At 33.9% G+C, this 16,305-nt stretch overlaps 1 protein-coding gene across 1 annotated transcript in view; it reads left to right on the forward strand.

Moving 5' to 3' along the window:
• LOC139692485 (POU domain, class 6, transcription factor 2-like) overlaps window positions 1-14,482 on the forward strand; it is a 242,594-nt gene extending 228,112 nt beyond the window's left edge. The window contains exons 12-15 of the mRNA XM_071590703.1: window positions 5,265-5,321; window positions 6,113-6,196; window positions 6,315-6,451; window positions 13,422-14,482. Coding sequence (XP_071446804.1) covers window positions 5,265-5,321; window positions 6,113-6,196; window positions 6,315-6,451; window positions 13,422-13,549 — 406 coding nt within the window. The 3' untranslated portion in view covers window positions 13,550-14,482. The remainder of the gene's footprint in view (window positions 1-5,264; window positions 5,322-6,112; window positions 6,197-6,314; window positions 6,452-13,421) is intronic.
• The last annotated feature ends 1,823 nt before the right edge of the window (window positions 14,483-16,305 follow it).

Consider the following 16,305-nt stretch of genomic DNA (forward strand, 5'->3'; position numbering starts at 1 on the left):
TACATATTGACAGGGTGGTCACTCAAACCATGGATTTCCATTTCCAACATTTTCCCGATAAACAAGCCATGTTTTTCTTGATTTTTTTCCTGGGTGTGTTGGATCCAACAATCTAGTTTTTTGTGGAGCATCCATCATAGGCAAATTTGTCATTAGTATAATGGAAGTCAACACAAAAATGAAATTTCAGTTTTCTCAGGGCCTGCAGCTGCAGTGACAAGCAACAAACATGAACTTATCTCAAAAGGAGCATCATTTTCTTTTGGAATTCCCATATCACATGCCAAATTCCTGAATTTTAGAATTAATTGATTCTTTTCTCCATTTTCTCTTGAATTTATGTAAAAATTGATTAAATACTGACTTGTCCCAAAATTACCAGCAGAGTGGCCACCCTAATTGAGCAGGAAAAAATACTAGAAACTTCTGTTTATGTCCATTCACTCTTTTAAATTGAAACTTCAACCATCCTTGTACAAGGTTGAAATCCACAAGACTTTGGCAGTAGCCAGATGAGCATTATGGGTTATATTTCCCAGCCCATAAGACCAGGATCAAAGTATTTTCATGATAAAACTTGATACAAAGAAAATTGAATTGCTACATTAAAAAGTTAGAAATGGCATGTATATCAACGTTTTTATTCATCATAGAATCCCCAAAGTTCATTACTATTGCTGCTAAATCATTTCAGCAGTTATTTTCACTTTTCTCATACACAATGTCATATTTATTACATCTAGGGCATTGCTGATTCCACAGTTTTCAGAAGAAATTACAATAGTCCAACTGTTATCTTTCTACTGTGACCACTTTTAACCAAACACATACATTAGAAATCAACAGTCATTTCATTCTTTCCGTCGGAGTGACGTCAGAGTTCTTGCCTTATAACCTTTCTTTCGTATTCAAGTGGCAGTTTTTGAGCTGCTGCAGATCTGGTACATATGCACCAACCATTTCTCGTCATTCATCTCTTGCACCATGGCACCCCATGAAAATTGGCAATAGACATACATATCGCTTATTTTCCTACTTCAATTAAAATCAGTTTTGGTGAAACAGTAACCCATGTTTCCTGTGATTTATTATCCATTTCTTACCATATTCCTCAAGCTTTGGTAATTTAAGAGCACATGAACGTAAAATTTTTAACTCCTATCTGCAATTATCAAATCCACCTTCTGCTCCCTCTATTCTCATATTATCTTCTCAGTCAGAAGTAGGCCAAGATGCCTTTCAGCTCCCTTGCTTCAGTGTTCTGAAGCATAATTCATGAATTCAAGTTTAAGTGCAATACTGTTTGATAATCTTCTCTCTTAAGATCACATGAGATAATTATTATTTTAACTTTTTGTATGATGCTTAGTTTCTGTTATTATTATGATATTTTTTAAATTATTATTAAAAGCAAACATACTCTATACCTATACAACATTCTCATACTAATTAAGGTTGAATACCTATAGACTCCGACTTAATCGGGAGAGATCCTTGTTAGCCAAACACATATAAGTTTTGCAGCACCACCACATGTGAGATGTAACTAAACGCACTGCAGTGTAAACATTTACGATTTATTTGCAAAATTTTTTTAGGAATTACTTTCAATGAAATATTTAAACTCTGTTACTTACTGCTGACTGAAAACCATGATACCATTGAAATTTGTGATAATGGCAACAATTTTCTTTGCCTGATACTGGAAAAAATACTTAATAGTAATATTTTCCTGCTAATCGGCTTGCGCTTAAAAGTCACTGTTACACCTGTGTACCTTTGGCCTATAAGATGCAGATTGATTTTAGTGCACATTTTGGTGTAAGAAAATTGCATCTAATGGGCTGGGAAACATGGTGCATATTTAATGCATCACATATCATTGCTAAAAAGTTTTTTAGTATTGATTTTGAATTTCGACAAGTGTAGACATACCATTAATGTCAAATTTTTACTCTGACCATTTTTACTTTTATGGCTAGAAATTCAATTATCCTCATGTATGCTGCTATATTTGAATCATCAAAAGGCACTAGTAGTTTACCCTTTGGAAGGGCGACTCTCGTTAGAAAGGTTAGCTCTTATTTGAAGCTTGAATGGGGGCCCTCTGAATCAATAGATACCAATTAAGAATTCATGGACTTGTCAGTTTAAGTTTTTGATGTGAGTTTTCCTCTCAAGTTGATATAGGTAGATTAAGGTCAGCCATGGTGTAGCAAGGCCAAGTGTTTAAGAACTTTGTAAAAGTTTTCTATACAGTTAATTCATCAGAGATCATTTTTTGGGTAGATCACCCTCTCTTCACAATCGCTTCAAAGAATATAACTTTTTCATTTTTCTGGCTCAAATACCAAATTAATTCCATCTTTGTGGACTATTTGCAGTCACAGATTTTACTAAATTTTGTTTTAATTTCTGCTAAAATACTTCACCCAAGTTAGCACTTGTGCTGACACAACTTCATATATATATACTTGAACTTTTATCCTTCATTCAATCAAAAAGCTTAACAATTCCATTTGGCTCTTTGCTCACATGAAGTTGTGGATACACTTTCACACTCTTGTATCAATGAATCTGCCATTTCATCATATAAATGTGGTAATACATCCTCAAAAAAAATCAATATAGTTAGTATCCTTTGATTGAGAGGTAATGATGAGTTTTTTTTAATATAATGGTTTAAAGGCTTGAATATCATATCAAATGTTATTTAAATGATGATTATTGAGACCATTCATTCAATGAATAATAAACTATGTGATTGCATTATCGTGACAATTAATTATAGCACCTTGGCCTGATAATGGAAAATGTAAACTGAAGGGTGTAAAATGTCTATCCTGAATTAACTGAAGCATAAAGAAACCCATGCTATTTAAATAATGAATAGTAGCATTTAGTTAATATTGTTACAGCCATGGCACTGATCTGCTAGGCATTAGCTATGAAATTTGACAATGCTTATGTATGACTATTCTTTGCATTGAAAAATATTTTTCCATAATTATAACGATGACTTCAATACTGTGTGTTTTGATTTCCTTTTAGTAAAACATAAATTCTGCATGAAAAATGTGTGTAATAACTCTTTGTGTATATTTTCCCAGATATTTACCTTCGTGCTCCCTTAACTGTGACACCTGACCCGAAAAGTACAGTTTTGGTTCTGCAATACCTAGGTAGATGTTCATTCATAAAAATTCACAAAGTATTGCATTCTTTTAGAGAACAATGAATGTTAATTGGGAACTACCTAAGGGGTTCTAATGTAATTTTTAATATCTGAATGTTGTATAATGTCCCAGGATATGAAACTTTCTTGGCTAATGAACCTTAAAAAAAAACCTAAAAAATCCAGGCAAGTAGTTTTAGGCAAAAAGAATATCATTTTCATGACACCATCATCTTTCATGATTTCAAAAAAATAATTTATACTCGGACGTTTATTTAAGATTTAGAGAGATACTTCTCTTGAAGTCAATGAATGAATTTCAATGTAAGATTCTATTTGGAATTCTTTAAATTGCAGCGTCCTTAATTTTATTTTTAAGGTTGAATTCCACGTAGATGTTATATGAACTGAAACTACATATTTACCATCTTACTTTCCATAAGTTGACCTCATTTTTACTGGGTATTTCCCTGGAATTTAGTATTTATGCAGGATGTTCTCAGGAAGAAATATTAGCTAGTTACTTTAAGGAAATTCAGCAGATGCTCAGCAGCATTTTAAATGATATATCTAAATGCACAAAGCAGTCCAGAGTAAGAGAGGTAATATTTAGCAGTATTTAATTTTTCAAATCACAAATCAGGATTACTCATATCATTTATTTATTTTTTCTCACCATTAATTTGCCCACTCAAATTCTTACATGAAGAGAAGCAAAACAGACACAGTATTGTCATTTGTTTATTCTGCATCACTAAAATCTGGATGTGCAGATACTCTTATTGACTGTGAGGAATTAGCCTGAAGTTAATCATGAAAAGTAATATATGTATATAAATGTTTGTGGTTCTTTTAACTGAGCTACTTGACAGTTACAGATGAGAAGATATTTAAATTTACCAAAGACTATAATTATTTAAAGCTATTGCTTTTGTATTTGATACTGCTATTGGATAGTGGCATGCTCCATTATGGTCATGAGCAGCTTTAAGTAAATTATTCATCCGTTAAATGCCATAGAAATTAACTTCCAACTTTCAAATAATATCCTTAAAGATATATTTTTTATTCAGTTGCATCAATGTGTTAGGTATGTTCTGATAATCTAAAAGTTAACAGTGTTCTCCTCAGAAATTTTATCAACTTTTACTCAACAGATGTACATATTTTGTGTGGTTTTCATGAGCAAATGAGCAAAATGGGTCTCGATCAGAATTGCAAGATTTCTCTTATTTATTCATTTTGCACTATGCTCTTAGTGAGATTTCTGAGGTTTTAGTTTGTTGCTAATGAAAATATTTCCATTTGAAAAAATCTTTAACAGTGAAAAATCTCAGGTTCTTGCATTCAAGGTGAATTGTGATCACACAAAAAGTAGGTAATGATGAATTGCAGGAGCTTATATATCCTTTTTCTGTAGATAACCCTTCAAATGAATACTATTTACTTTAAAGATTTTTGTTATTATTCATATGTTGTCTCTGTAGTAGTACATTTTCAGTGCCATGCATGTTTAATTCATGTAGCTTCACAGTCTGTGCCCTCCCTTAGTTAACTTGTCTAATATAAAGTTTTAAATTTACAATGTTACAATCTTTTCTTAATTTCCAATCTTTTTGAGAGACCATTTTATTATTTGCTGTGTGGCACATAGTAATTTCTCTGAGGAGAACACTGACTCAACCATTTTGTTAAAAGCATCCCCATACTGTTGCTGTGTTCCATGAATTTCTAGCTCTTAAGTTTTATTGTCGTTCATTTCTGTTGTAACATGAATTGATGTTCACAGTCATTTGACAATGATCAATGTTCTATTGATGTATTGCACCAACTATTGAATACCACTACGATGATACTTGTGAAGAGAGTGGGATAACATTGAATATTAAATAAACAAAACAGTAATTACCTGTTGCACATTTGACTGCATTACTAATATAGTGAGTCAATAAACGATAAGGATTCCATTTTCACTTGAGTGCTCATCCATTTCTTGTTTGGATGGGACTAAAATTTGTTTGAATATTGTAAAGTCTTTTAGTCCAGCACAGAAAATTTCAAGTAGTAATTGTTGCTGTTCTTTCCCCAGTGCCCTGGCTACTCAGATGTACTGTGCTGCGCAGATAGCCTCACAGCATCAAGCTATGTAGGTGATGTTGTTCTAAACCTTATGTATTGTTTACTCACTCTCCTCTTACTGCTAAAAATTGATAGAAAATGCCTGTCTTAAGTTACTTTTAATTTGCCTGTAATTTGAAATTATGCACTACACATAATAAGTTACATTGAAATGAAGGCTTAAAATTTTTGATTTTTTTTCTCTTGAGTTTTAAGACCTCTTAGTATGAAATCAGGAGCGTGAGATGTGTTTCTCTCTTAAAAAAAAACATTTTTTATATTTAGTTGTAATTTTTTCCTTAGCCAGGGCATTGGCACACCATCAAATTAACACCTATTTCTCTCTCTTCCCAAACTTTTAAAATTAGCATGCTTAAACCAAGAACCGGTATTATTTTTTTGCCATGTCCAGTTTCCTTTGTTTAAAGCATGAGTGGAGTGCCAACTGGCTGAATGGTGCATGTGGAAGCATTTATAATTGGCTGTCTGTACCTACCCCTATTTTTACTGCTAATGATATGTTCTAAATGTTTGTCTTGTGATGCATATGGGTAAAGCTGATTGAATATGTTTTACTACTGCTTAAATTCCACCTTTTCTTTGCTTTTAAGTAGCAACAGTAATACGGTTGATACAAAATAAAAATTCAGGAAAAGATGAAAATCAGTCAGTATTTTTGGTCACATCAATTCACCTCTTTGGCTCATAAATTTTCAAGATTGAATACCTTTGAAACTTCATGAATTGGTAAATAATAAAAAAAAGTTTCGGTTGGTAACATTACAAATTCCAAAGTAAAATATTCATCCTGTGTTACAGGTTTGAAAAATTAGACATAACTCCTAAAAGTGCACAGAAAATTAAACCTGTCTTGGAGAGGTGGATGAAGGAAGCAGAGGAAAGGTAGGGACTAGCAATCTAGAATTCAATAGCTTCTTAAACCTATTTAATGCCTTTGATGTGGCATGTGTTTGTTTGATATTGGTCGATTGAGGAACAAAATTTATTGTTCTCCCATCAGGTACAAGAGTGGACAACACAACCTTACAGAGTTCATTGGAGTTGAGCCTTCTAAAAAGCGAAAGAGGAGGACATCATTCACACCTCAAGCACTTGAAGTTCTCAATGCGCATTTTGAAAGGAACACCCATCCTTCAGGTGAGTAAAACTGGTTTTCAGTCATTTATCCACATCAGTTAGCCACTTTTGTGCCTCTGCTTGAATTTTTAGGATTCTTCCACCACCTTTATTCCTTCTCATCTCTTTTCATCTAACATTCTTTATCTTTTTGTCCCTCCAAATGGGGTGCATGAATTCACTTTTACACCATAGGAGTGAGCCTTACCCATAAGAGGAGAATGAATATCATGAGAATTTGCACTGTAATAATCTATGCTGTGGGAAACCTAGATACTATTCATAATGAAAATTATGCATACCCTTAACAGAGAAAAAAAATATTTGACATAGTGTATCTTTTTTGACTCTTCCATTTCAGGGGCAATTTTTTGCATATCTTTGCAATATATATTTCTAAAAATGTAGACTGCCTAACAAGAATTGTTTGGAGGTATTGGTGATGACTATTCCTTCCCTGCAACATTACCATCCAATTTGAAACCACGCATCTATAAGCCCTTCTAAACTCACTTACCTTGATTCAGTCAATCCATTATAATCCTAATCAAACCCTTATATATTCTGAAATTCTTGAGTAGAAGGACCCAAACCGACTCCAGATGTTTTTGGAGACTATCCTGAACCTGAATATGCTACTTCTTCCTCTGTATATAGAATAAAATGCTTACTATTAGCAAATATTTCAAAATCTTACTTATATTGGTCTACCAGAGGTTATGAGATTTTATTATTGATGAAGATAAGAATATCATTAGTTTAAATGGTGTATTGCATAAAACATTATTCAAGCAAGAATTATGCATGGATTAGGAACGTCAATTTTTTTACAAAACCTATCATTAAAAATAGTACATTCATCATTCACTTTTTATCTCTGTTATTATCTTCTGTCAATACATATTTTATAACTTAATTTTAGGCTTGGTCATTATGATTTTCAGAATCATACCATATTTGCCAGCCCATGAAATTTACGGGCACACATAACACATCATGATTTTTCAAGTTATAATTTACAAAAAATAATTAGATCAGGCAGAAAAGGATTAAAGGCATTAAAAATTAGCTGTAATATCAATGTTTATTAATCATAGAATCCCAGAAATTTGAATCATTTCCGGGGATCGAGATGGTGCGGGGGCTAACATACTGGCTTTCCACTCAGAGGGCCCTGAGGATCCTGGCGATGTTGAATATTTTTCAGAGGTATCTCGATCCCTACTTGAGGTGCTTTGGGGAGGGCACTTTGAGTGAGTACGCCGTCCGTCGGATGGGACGTTAAACTGCGGACCCCTTGGCACCTTTCGTAAAGAGTAGCCTAATGCTGATGCCGGGTTTCTCTCCACCCTTCATCCTTTCCTGTCCATCCCCTATGGCGCAAAAGACCTTAGCTGTTGGTCGCCTCCGCTAAATACTATTACTACTTGAATCATTTCCGCAGTTATTTTCACCGGAGTTGTCACTTTCCTCTTGAAAAATGTCACCTTTACTTCCATGTAGCACATAGCTAATATCACATTTTAAAAAAGGCATTGTCATAATCTCACTTTTACCTTTTTACCATGACTTTTTCAATCACAACCACTGGTAATCAATGACCATTTCATTATTCCCATTGATGTGATGTCATGAGTTAGTTGGTGCCTTACAACCTTTCTTTGTATTCAAGTGGCAGTTTTTGAGATACTGCAGATTTGGTACATATGCACAGACCTTTTCTCTTCATGAGTCCCTTGCACCATGATGTCCTAGAAAAATTGGCAATAGAAATATTTCTTGCTTATTGCCTTGCTTCAATTATGAGTATAATGAGAGCAGTTTTCACAATGGAATAGAAATAAAGTACTTACTGCAGTGAAACTTTTTTTATTTTTCAATGAAGTCCCCCTGCACCTTAATGCACTTTGTTCAGCAATGTTCCAATGTCTTGATCCCATCTCAAAAATTAGATTCATTCAGATCAGCAAAATACTTGTCTACTTCGGCAGTTAATTCTTTGTTTGAATAGGATCTCTGTCCACCTTGAAAAACTTTGAGCTTCGAGAAGAGATGGATATCTGATGAAGCCAAATCAGACAAATAAGCAAAATATGGCAACAATTCACATCTTATTTCACGTATTTTTGCCATGGCAGCGATACTTGTGTGTGGGCATGTATTTTCTTGATGAAAGACGACGTTTTTCCTTGTCAAACCTGGCCTTTCTTGTGTATCTTTTGTTATGGTTGGTCAGAGAGGTTAGCTTAGTATTGTCCAGTAATTGTTTGGCCAGTGGGAAGATAATCTATCTTCAGAATCCCTTTTGCATCCCAAAAAACTGAAGCCACCACCTTGCCGGCCAACCGTATTGCCTTTGCATTCTTTAGTGTGGTGAATGATCATGTTTCCGCTACTTTGACTGCTGTTTTGTCTATGGGGTATAGTAGTGGATCTAAGTTTCATCTATGGTCACAACCCAGGGAAGAAAACTTTGTTGATTGCTCTTAAAACAGGTCAAACATTGATCAGAAATATCCATTCTGATGCATTTGTGATTCTGTGTCAAGAATTGAGGCACCAGTCTAGCTGATAATTTTCTCATATCCAATTCCAATATAAAATGTCAAATGCCCATTCAGATGACATCCCTACAGCTTCAGCAGTTTCTTGCTCTTTCAGTTGGCGATCCTCCATGACCATTTTACGCACTTTTGCAGTAATTTCTGGGTTAGTGTCACAGTTTGGCTGGTCACCACACAGATCTTCATCCCAGCTGTCCTGACCAAACATATACTCATTTCTCCACTTAGTAACAGTTGAATATGAAGGAGTAGAGTCCTCCAGTGTGTTCTGAAAGTCTGCATGGATTTCCTTTGCTTTCATACTTATCTTAACGAAGTATTAAATCACTACTCGAATCTCAATTTTTTCCATCTCCACAAATCATTGCATGGGAACAACAAGAGAAAGGTGTCTGCACTACAGATCTCTTCTCAGAGCACTGATCCATAACATGTTTACTCATAAAGGATTACCTATTACTACATGGGAAACTCACTGCATTAGCGCTGATATCAAATATGGTGATGATTTCAAGAACCTTTCTAACTAGCCTCATAAAATCAGTCTTGTTGAAACAGTAGCCCGTGCCTCCTGTGATTTATTATCCTGTTCTTAACATATTCCTCAAGCTTTGACCATTTTGGAGCACATGAACATTAATTTTTTACTCTTATATGCATTTACTAAGTCCACTTTCTGCTCTCTCTACTCCCTCCCTCCCATGTTCTGAAGCATAATTCATGGCTTCAAGTTTAAATGTAATACTGTATGCAAATATTCTCTCTTAACATCCTGTGATTCATTTTCATTGTAACTTTTTATGCAATTCTTAGTTTCTGTTATAATTTTGATATTATCGAACTTTGTATCATAAGCAAAAATTTACTATGCCTTTAGGACACTCTCATACTTGTTAAAATTGAATGCCCATAGGCTGAAAGTTTATTGGAAATAGTACAACGTGTGTATTTATTACCAGAGAGGTGACATCTACCTGGACATATATGTTTTGCCGCAGCACCACAAGCAAGATGTAACTAAATGCACTACTTTTTATATATTTACGATTTACATGGCAATTTTTTTCAAATTCTTTCAACAAAATATTAAAATTCTTTTGCTTAATCCTTACTCAAAACAGTGATATTATTGAAATTTGTCATAAGGCAAACTTTTTCTATACTTAAAGCAGGAAAAAATACATAATAGTAAGTATTCTCCAGCAAATCAGCTTGGACTTATAGGTCAAAGTTATACCCATGTGCCCCTAGCCCATAAGATGCAGGCCGATTTTAGAGCACATTTTGGAGTAAAAAATCTTCTCATTTTATAGGCCAGGGAATACAGTAGCTATTTTTAATTAGGGATGATTTAAAGGTTCTAATATTACACTTCTGCCAGCATACTAAAACAAATGTTCTTTTGTAGTTAGGCACTTCAAAAGTTTGACATGTTGTTGAAATCCATTGATTTTATAAATAGTCTTCTGTAATTGAGAAAACTTCCTGATTCAGTTGCATGTGCATGCACAAAGAAATACAAGGGTAACTCTGATATAATTACCAGAGGTTTATTTTCCTACTTTAACTACAGGCATTTAATGTATTACAACTAATTGACATGTTTGCTGTTATACTACATTTGCCTACTATGCTGTCTCACACATTACCCATGTAGTTAAGATTTTTCTGAATCACAAATAGAAATCAGAGCTTTGTGAGAACGATGAAAATGTTGTTAGCAGAAATATATAGATAATGGTAATCAAGAGCAATTGAATGTAAGTGCTTCCCTGCAAGAGAATCATTAAATCATGTAGGTAATTAGGCCAGATTTTATTCTGATGCTAACTTTTTGTCAAATTGACAGTCCATTTTTCTTCAATAAGTGGTCACATACATTTTTATTACAGAATGATAACTCATAGGTAAGTAACAATGTTATCCCTTTACCAGAGCCATTTGTAAAGCCTGGAAAGTATCCAATGGAAAAATACAGTGGGGTTTGATTAGATCCATCTGGGTTTCATAATTGATTGCACTAAATTGTTATTAGTTGCAATGTAAGCAAAACTAAACTGAGATTAGCACAGCTGCATTTGTTGGGCCCTTTCTATACATGGTTGTATACCTTGGTGAAGGAAAGATAGTTTGGCTCCATGTGACATGCCTTGTTAATGAGAAAGATCTATCTGACAATCCAGGATGCCATAGTCGGTACCTGCAATGAAATTAAGCAAACACTAAACTGAAAATCTCTAAACAACATAAACCATAATAAAAATGGAATTTTTGGTAACAGGCTTAATAGATAGCTCAATATTGTATCTAGAGGTCGCAGTGCTTGATTCACTGTCTTGCACAGAAAAGTTAAACCTGGAGTGATTTCTTAAATTGCCTACATTTAGCAATTAGTCAACTATGATACCTTGCAGGCTTCATGAATTTTAAGTGTCACTTAGAGCAGAGGTGCCAACTTTCAAAGAAAGGACTTTAGAGGGAGAGAATTCCATCAAGAAAAGAGAACCTCAGAAGACGCTTGGGGATACTGATCTTAAAAAATTAACTACCTCATAAAAAACAACAGACTATGTATATTCACAAACCTAAAAAGCAGAAGCCAAAAATATAATTTTCATTAAAGAAGAATTCTGTTTCATCAAATATATTCATTGATATTAGAATTGCTATGAAACTTCTCGGTATATTGTGATTTTCAAGAAAATGACTCTTAACATTTTGCTTGGAAAAAAATCACATAAAATAATCATGCAGTTGTATAAGTTTGGGGAAAATGGGCCTGAAACTAGGAATTGAAGAATTTTTATATTATCGTCAAATTCCCAGTGTTTCATGGAAAACACTGAGTTGATAACCCTACCAGATTATTTTAAGTGTATATTGTGGTAGGGGTCATCATAGCCTAGCAGAGTATAGTGATTGGAGAAAGGGGTTCTAATATGGCCAAAATAGCAAGGATGAAAACTCATAACCCTCTTTTTTCCTTCAATCAGCATTTGATGAGTCAATATTCTCACTTTGCAGTGCAAATTATTAGTTGATGTTCACATCATCTCCTTTGTAGCATGCACAGTTTGGTAAAAATGTCAAATATGGAATGAAGTTTCAATTTGCATTCTAACTCAGTAGAAAATTAATTATCAATGTATGTACCTAATTAGTAGATATGCCACTTGAAATTTCTGCTTATATATTTGGGACTGATTTAATATATCTCTGATTCTTTAATTGAGTTGCTCTATTCAGTTATCAGTACCTACATTTCTTCCGTTATCATAAATGTTTTAGTTCTTTTCTGCAACTCTCCTTTTCATCTTTTTTAGCCCATTCAAATAGAGCTAGAATATTCTTTGGCATGATTATGGGTCATGAATATTGGTAATGACTAACAGAAAAATATTCATCAGCATAATTTTCAATTATAAGAATGTTTATCCTGTTACCTCCCTATTTCACCTAATTTTGTCCAGTCCATAACACAGGAGAGTTGTTTACTTTTTGCTATTGGTCTGACTACAGCATTGAAATTAATATTAGTCATTAGTAATGTAAGGAGAGAGTGTTGGTTCCATTCCAATAAGAAAGGGATTACATTTGGGGATGGGATTATTTTTTGTTCGGGACTGAAATTTTGCATCAATTTGATTTGAACCAAGTTTAAAGTCAATAAGTTGAATCTCCATTGAATTGGCTCCATAAAGGCCTAAAATTGAATAAGAATAAACATAATTTAAAATGAAAATTGTCATAGATTAAGTCTTTGACCTCCATCAATGAGGAAAAGTCCACAACATAATTTAAAACTCCTTCTTACATTGAGTCATAATAAAAGCAATGAATTGACTGCAGTGACTCATTTGTTTACTTTGATTTCATCTCCAAGAAAAAATATTTATTTTTTGATTTGAGATGAGCCAGAAAAATGCAGCACTAACTTTTTTTTATCACAATCCCAAGGAAATGTATCAATAAGGTTCATTGTACTTCTGGTTTAGTGCTGTAAAAGACCTTGAAAGAAGGGGAGTGGTCATAGTCTGCCTCAACTTCTTTACGCACCTATCTTCATAGAATAAAAGATTCATTTTATTTACAGGTGTACCACCAGTGGGCCACTAGTCACACGTGTATTATTAATTACATTTATTTAATTTTAAATTACCATGATATAATCTTTTTAATAGATTAAGTTAATAGCAGTAAATTCATGATTAACTTGTGATCTGATTCTTTAAATTTACCACACATAATTTATTAATAGTCTCCGCAATATTCAAGGACTGCGTTTCAGTCCTCTGGCAGAGTTAAATGTAAAGTCAAATCATACAATTTAAATACTGTATGTCACCTGCCTACAATTTAAAAGTCTATACCCTATTTTCCATATGGAAGTCATGGTATGAATGTGTAAAATAACTTTTCATTTGCAGGAGCTGAGATAACGGCCCTAGCTCAGCAGCTTGGATATGAGAGAGAAGTCATAAGGATCTGGTTCTGCAACAAACGTCAAGCTCTCAAGAACACAGTGAGAATGATGTCTAAAAGTGTGGTCACTTAGTTTCTGTGCTTCAGTGAAGTAGACTTCATTTGCCTCTCAAGGATTACTTGTGAACTTGATTTAGGCAGTTTCCCAGAGAGAAGATATTTTAAATATTTTTTCCTAAGGTGTGCTGTGTCTCAGTGCTGTACACAAATATGTACTCACAAAATAGTGAGAAGTCAGGAGAAAATTATTAAAGTTGTTGAGACTCAGGTGTTCCCAATATGTGTTGTGTATTAAAAAAACAAACTCCAATGAAAACATAAAATGCAGTGAAGTACAATTTGAAGTTCTCCATATTGAAATTTATTTCAGTGCTGGCATATATTGCAGAAAAATGTGATATAATTGGTTTTCTTTTAATGTCAACAATTTTATTTACTATTAAATTCCAGTGAATTGCTATCCAAGGATTTGACAGGACATATTTAATTTATATGTTACCAATTACACCTGATTGTTGCATTTTTGTGGACCTATAGTTTATTAAATGCACAACAATGAGTGGTTTACATCAATTTAATAATCATGCATTGTTGGCAAATCGGCTGCTGTTGACCAATTTTTTGTAAAAAAAAGTCAAAACTAATTAGATGCACCATAATGTATGAGTGAAATGTTGTTAACCTTACCAGAGACATTAGCATCTATCAAAGGTCATTGTGTTTATTTAGTGTGCCATCCTTAATGCTCCTTCAGAATCATTTTGAAAGAGCGTTTCAACCTCACAGACAATGCTTTATTGTGCCATTTACATGAGATTCTTGACTACTCTTTTTAAGTGCTGTAGATGCCAAATATGTCATTTCCTTAGATGTAAATAACATATTTTATATTGCCACTCATTTGTCTCATACTGAGATGGAGGTAAAATTTCTTTCACTTAAACAAGAACCAATTCCTACTTCATTTAAATGTGTATATAATATATATAAATATATATATAAATATGTGGGGAGAAAATATTAAATATAATGAAATTTTTCCACTTATCAACTTCTTTTATTTTACACCTTAATTGTTAACCTCCACTAGCATGAATGAACTCATATGATGGCAAAATTATTCCATATCTGTAAAATAAAATGGTATTCTTTTGTAAGAATTCATTGAATAAGTAAGTCAGATCATTACCATAATTACATTGATTTGGTCGCCCTTTTTTTCTCCCAGTGCATTCTATACCATCCCAGGTAAGGACTTTGGCTCTGTAGTTTCTTCTTCAAATACCAACAATGGTTATCAGAAGAGATTTCATCATTCTGCAAGAAACTTCCCTTTGTATTCTGAGGAAAATTACAGTTTATAACCCCTATGCACTCTTTCCAAAAATGTGCTCTGACCCCTGACTTGTTGTTAAATTAAGGTGGAAAACAGCAAAATCCTATCCAATTTAATGCAAAAAATGAACTTGAAAAAACTTGGGCTAGTTGTATTTCAAAATTTCCATAAACACTTTGAATGGCACCATGCATCAGTCCTGTTTTTTTGCACATCAGAATATTATTTTAGTTGACTATGGTCTGTTTAAGAATTACCATTTTTCCCTTCCTTGAAGCTGGGCTTTCAAAAAGGAGGCTGAAGTCTTTTAACTTTATCCATAGGGCTTTGCACATGATGCACATGTAAAAATCCAACGCTGTCCATGAGAAAGATGTCTTACAGTCCTATAAGATGAGATTAAAGGGGGATCGCAATGAAGCAGTGGCTAATGTACTGATATCTTGCCCTAAGGGCCTAGGTTCCGATCATAGAGATGGCAGATTTTTTCAGTGGTATCCCAATCCCTACTTGAGGTGTATTGTGGAGAACAGTTTCAGTGAGTATCCTATTCATTGGATGGGACATTAAACTGTAGACCCCCAAGCATTTTTCAATAAGAGTAGGCTAATGCCAAGGTCGCGTTTATCACCACCATTCCTCCTTTCCCATTCATTCCTAATGGTGCATATGAACCTGTCGGTCACCTCATCTAAAGCTACTACTAGGATGAGGTTTGAAAGAAAGGTGCTACCCTAATCCAAAAATATATATTCTTTCATAATATAAAAAGAAGGCTCACAACTTGCCTATTGGCAGTTCATGGGAAGCCTTCATTTGTCATTTTCAAAATCATCAGGATTAGGAATGACATTCAGGAATGCAACCCTGCATGGGTGTCCAGAAAGTGAACAGGAAAAAATAAACAAGTGTAGTTGTGTTAAAGACCCCACAAAAATGGATCAGTCAACCGATATCCTCTAATCTTCTCATAATTTGGCAATCATAAAGAAGGGGCAGCAAAAAACACCCTTGCAGTAAAAAATCTTCTTTTGATCTATTTTTTACCATCTCATTTTATTGTTTAACTTTTTGTATGAAGTGTGTTCAAAAAGTAAGCTGAATTTTCATTTTTATGAAAAAATGTTCATTTATTTGTCAACATTCAAATTGTCCCCTACAAAGTAATACCCCCCGATTTAATACACTTGTGCCTACGTTTTTTTCAATTCCAATAAGCACTTTATGGTATAGCCTTGAGCTCTTCCAGCAATGCAGTCTTTATCTCCTCAATCATTGTAAATCTCCATCCTTTCATAGGTCTCTTCGGTTTTGGGAACAGGAAAAAGTCACTGGGGGCCAAATCCAGTGAATATGGTGGCTGAGACATGACTGTGGTAATACTTTTGGCCAAAAAGTTTCTCACAAGCAACGATGAGTGAGCAGGTGCATTATCATGATGCAAAAGGCATTAATTGTTTTTCAACCATTTCGGACGTTTTTTTCATATTGCT

This window comes from Hetaerina americana, unplaced genomic scaffold (assembly GCF_022747635.1).
Source record: "Hetaerina americana unplaced genomic scaffold, ioHetAmer1.1.p SCAF_4, whole genome shotgun sequence".
Lineage (NCBI taxonomy): Eukaryota > Metazoa > Arthropoda > Insecta > Odonata > Calopterygidae > Hetaerina > Hetaerina americana.